This window comes from Erigeron canadensis, chromosome 7 (genome assembly GCF_010389155.1).
Source record: "Erigeron canadensis isolate Cc75 chromosome 7, C_canadensis_v1, whole genome shotgun sequence".
NCBI classification, from domain to species: domain Eukaryota; kingdom Viridiplantae; phylum Streptophyta; class Magnoliopsida; order Asterales; family Asteraceae; genus Erigeron; species Erigeron canadensis.
This window is the reverse complement of record NC_057767.1, coordinates 27580809-27585599: the sequence shown is the minus strand read 5'-3', so window position 1 is coordinate 27585599 and position 4791 is coordinate 27580809. Positions and strand designations below refer to the sequence as shown.

The window sequence follows — 4791 nt, the reverse complement described above, 5'->3', positions numbered from 1 at the left end:
TCTCAAACCCTAATAAATAAAAAAAATTCTGATTTTCTGTCTTTCAAAATATGATCATGTGGAAACCTTCTAAAGTGTGATCCAAAAGAGTCTTTAATTCCCCTTCAAATATTAATACACTAATTCATATACGTATATGTGATTAAATAATTGAAAAGAATGTGACGAATCAATCATCAGGAATGTGTTTCAGATGTAGGGTTTGTGAGTGCATGGGCATCGCGATTCTTGTTAATTTGTTTTGGGAATATTTCATATGAAATAATATCATATATACATACTTTTTTTTACCCAAAACAATTCACGAGTCGAGTCGACTTAAATAACTTTCCAAAGGAGTTTTATCTTACGAGTTTGGGTGCGACTCATTTTGAATCAAGAAAAACTTAGTTCGTATCAGGAGCAGTGGTAAATCTAGGATTCCAAACCAAATAGGTCATTATTTTTGGCTTAAAAGACGAGTGTATTAGTTGGTCGGGTCGGTTTGACATAAAAAAAATGAGTGTGTTAGTTGGTTCGGGTCGACATCGAAAAATATGTTTGTTACGAAAAGAAGGGACAATCTTAATAATGTAAGAGATTTTTCTTTGAATTGCAACGATTTTGTTTGATACAAAGCGAATATAAAAGTGTAGATTGACACGAACACCTTACTCTTGTGTACCATTTGCTACCCATCATCCTACCTCTTGTAAAATGTCTCCACGTGATACCCATAAAATAATTGGGAGAATCGTCTGAGACTAAGTTCAAACCTGCGACCCTTCGGTTTATACCTGTGGGCTTAGCTTCTAAGGCAGTAAAGCGGTCACTAAGCTATTGCTCAAATTGTTATACAAAGCGAATATATGATGACCATTGTATACGTAAATATGTAAATTTAGTTAATACGCCAACTAAACTATAATAAAATTAATTAAATGATAAATAAATATTATAAAATTTATATTATTTCATTTTAATCATAACTTAAAATTACTTAACTTTTTCAAACTAATAAATAAAGTATTTAGTGTATTAGTTTTCACATTATAATATATATTTAAAATACTTAGATTTATTTGCAAAGAAATTAATTTGATAAGCTAAAAAATAAAAGGGTCATATTGTAAATTCTAGAAAGTAACAAGGCTTTTATTAAAAGTTATAATAAATATTACACACGTGTCATCTTCAATTTCTTCATACTTTATCCTTCATCTTCTTCATTAAAACAATCATATTTTTTATTTCCTCTTCCACAATCTTAATTAAAGAACTTTAGGTGGTTCCTTCATAAAATGATCACAGATTTTCTAAACAATTTGTTTAAGGCTAATTCGATCCGCCCTTAGTCAAGAGAACCAATGAACCAATTTAGAAATTGAATTTTACCATGGACTTTTAAAATATTCTTATAAATTTTAAAACTTTGCCGCCTTTTTGAATTTGTTTTTCATAAGTTTTTTATTTTTTTTCTTTTAAATTTTTTCTAGTACCTTTTCTAAATATGATTATATAAAATGGATTGATCATACATATGTGCTATATACGAGATCATTTAAACTGTAATATCATCATGTGTACAGTAATTGTTCAAAATTGAGCATGCTTATGAATACTGTCTTATACAGATAGGCACTATTCATCATATACAGATAGGCACTCTCGTGACGACTTTCGATTGGTGTTATGTTGCAAATTATGTGCCGGGTTACGACTTGTCCACATCCCATCTTGTATGACTATTCATTACTATTGACAAACTTAAAAACATTATGTAATTCATATTGCTAAAAAAATAAAAAAATATTTATCTATTAATATATTAAAACATGATTGAAACATCTTTTAATTGACAATCACGAAATATACACTTCTGTTAAACAATGAACCTCAAAAAGCAGCATATAACACAGTCATACTCGCTGAGTAGCATTAGAATGCAATAGTCAAATTCAATTCTCAAGTTCATAAGGGCTAAAAGGGAACATCTAGGCAGATTGGTAGCCAAGTAATTCAAAAATCATACATAAAATGAAGATCTTTAGGCACAAAATGAAGATCTTTAGGCAACTAATCATGCATAAAACACAGTTAAAATGCGTTTTCCCTCCTAAAAATTGGTAATTCTCCAAGCCTTACTCATGTGCATTAATCATTATCCACCACATCATACTCATTTTGAAGAAGTATCCCCAACAAAAGAGACACCATTGCAACTTGTCCAATGACTATATCTCGTGAACTACCCATAAATGTATAGATCAATGGAGGTACGTACAAAACTCAAGTCTACTATACAAAACGAAAAATTCAAATTTATAAAAATAAATTACATTAGACAAATCCGGGAAATTTGAAAATTTTGTTACTAAATTATATATCTATACAGGTTTGTGTCAAGTTCGGCCCATTTACTTAGAAATGGGTCAATTCCTATCTAGAAATGGGTTTGGTGTAATGCACAGATAGTTGTCCAAAGTACTTTAATGCACAAAACCTCCTAAAATGTTTTATACAAATTAAACAGTTGTACTATTACAATGTGAGTCTTCCAGTTTTCGAGAAGTTAATTATCTATATGCCTTAAAATATGTTTTGGGTCAACTCAAACCATACAAAAGCATGCCGGTTTTACACAATCAAATTTTTGACCTCTAAAGGAACCAACCTGACCCACCCAATATAGGTGTAAACGACAAAAGAATGTAAGAACTTTAAACTCTTTTATTGAATTCAAAAAATTTGCATGAAAATAACTGAAGAAAAAATAAAGTTGGATACGCGACATATATTGATTACATACACAAGAAGACGGGATCAATTCTTGCAGCGGGGATACAAACTAAAGGATTAGCTCTCGGAATTGTGATTCCGGTACCCTCTTCCATATCAACACTAGTTTGATTCCCATCCCACCCAGCCTTCCACTCGAAGCACTGAATCATAGAACCGAGGGTCACATGTATGACCATTAACGCTAGGGAAGTCCCGGGACACATCCTCCTCCCACTACCAAATGGCAACAATTGAAAGTTTTGTCCCTTCACATCCATTTGTTTCTCTGCAAATCTTTCGGGCCTAAATTCAAGTGGGCTTTCCCAGTAGGTTGGATCTCGACCGAGGCTCCATACATTGAAGAAAATGGTAGTCTTTGCTGGAATTTTGTAACCTCCTACAGTGCAATCTACAATTGACTGTCTTTGAATCACTGGGGCTGCAGGGTGCAACCTTAGTGATTCTTTGACGATTGCTTGGAGGTATGGAAGGTTTGGTATGTCTGCTTCTTGTAAAAGCCTGTTTTTGCCAACGACTTGGTCAATTTCTTCTACTGCTTTTTTCATTATTTTTGGATGGTTGATGAGTTCTGCCAATGCCCATTCTGTCGTTATGGCAGAACTATGTGTTCCGGCACCCATTATGTCCTGCAATGTTACACATCTATCTTTAATAACTTCATATATTTTTATTTTTTTTTTAAACGTTAGAAAATATCCAGTAACATATCAAACAGAATATCAAATATATATTGCTACCAAAATGAAGGCTTTAACGTGCTCTCTAGTCAATTTTATCTCCATGCCCTCATTTTCTGAAATATCCAGTAAAATATCAAGCAAGTCTTTTAGTACTTCTCCTTTCTTCTTTATTTCCTTTCTTACTTCTTCATGCTCCTTTATGATCTTTTCTATCAAGGAATCGAATCTAGCCCGAATTTCCTTGGAACGTTTTTTAACTCCTTGTACATCTAGATTCTTAAAAAACCATATATGATCAGAAAGGTTAAAAATACCCATCACTTCACCAATATCGGTTACTATCCGCCTTATGACTCCTCCATCGTCTCCTTCAGTTGTACACCTCTTGCCAATAAGCATTCGTGATATCACGTTGTTTGTCATATTCATAAGCTCGGCTTGAAGTTCCACGGGCTTCCCATCTTTCGCCTTACGTGATAAAAATGTTATAAAACGATTAAGTTCATCACGTCTGACGGGAAGGAGGGAGTCAAGTGTTCTAGCGTTTAGAAGTTCTGACATGACGGTTTTCTTCAAGAACTTCCAATATGATCCATAAGGAGCAAAAATGATGCTATTACCTCCATAGGAAATGTAATCCATGCATGAATTATGGGGTCTGTTTAAAAAGGCGCTATCAGACGTTTTGAACAATTCTTTTGCTGATTCTGATGAAGTAAAGATGACACAAGGTACCGAACCCAAAAAGAGTCGAAAAACTGGCCCATATCGGACCGAAAGCTTGTGAAAAACTTGATGGGGTTTTGGGCCAAGGAGATGGAGATGTCCAATGATGGGAAGGGCAAAAGGGGTTGGAGGAATGAGACATTTAGCAGGATTTGATTTCAATAGTACCTTTACAAAAACGGCTGATATGACACCTAAAAGAAAGATGACTAAATATCCTTCAAAATCAGCCATATTTGAAGTGAAAATAAGAAGACTGTTCTCTATTTGTATTTGTAGAAGAGATCCATATAGAACGGATAAACTCGTATATATATATATATATATAGCATTAAATGAAACTAATTAAATGAAACTTATAAAATGATTTTCTTTTTCTCGATATTTTTTTAAAAATCAGTCGGTATTCGACATCAGCAAATAGCTCACCGTATAATAGTGAAACCCTGCACATACTTTAGATTACGAGATGTAGACCATAAGCCGTTACAGGTGATTTAAAAAAAAAATACAGGACATATCACTCTAAAGAGTCGAATACATGACCTAAAACCGAAGATGACTCAAGTTAGTTGACTAGCCTTTGATTGGTACAAGTGAATTT

General features: G+C 33.3%; 1 protein-coding gene across 1 annotated transcript; it reads right to left on the bottom strand.

Annotated features, from left to right (window-relative positions):
• Positions 1-2689: 2689 nt before the first annotated feature.
• On the bottom strand, positions 2690-4446 carry LOC122608565 (cytochrome P450 93A3-like). The gene is made up of 2 exons (XM_043781658.1): positions 3519-4446; positions 2690-3407 (listed from the first exon to the last, which is right to left on the bottom strand). Exons 1-2 carry the CDS (start codon positions 4419-4421, stop codon positions 2781-2783), a joined length of 1530 nt encoding a protein of 509 aa, XP_043637593.1. The 5' UTR covers positions 4422-4446; the 3' UTR covers positions 2690-2780.
• Between the last annotated feature and the right edge of the window lie 345 nt (positions 4447-4791).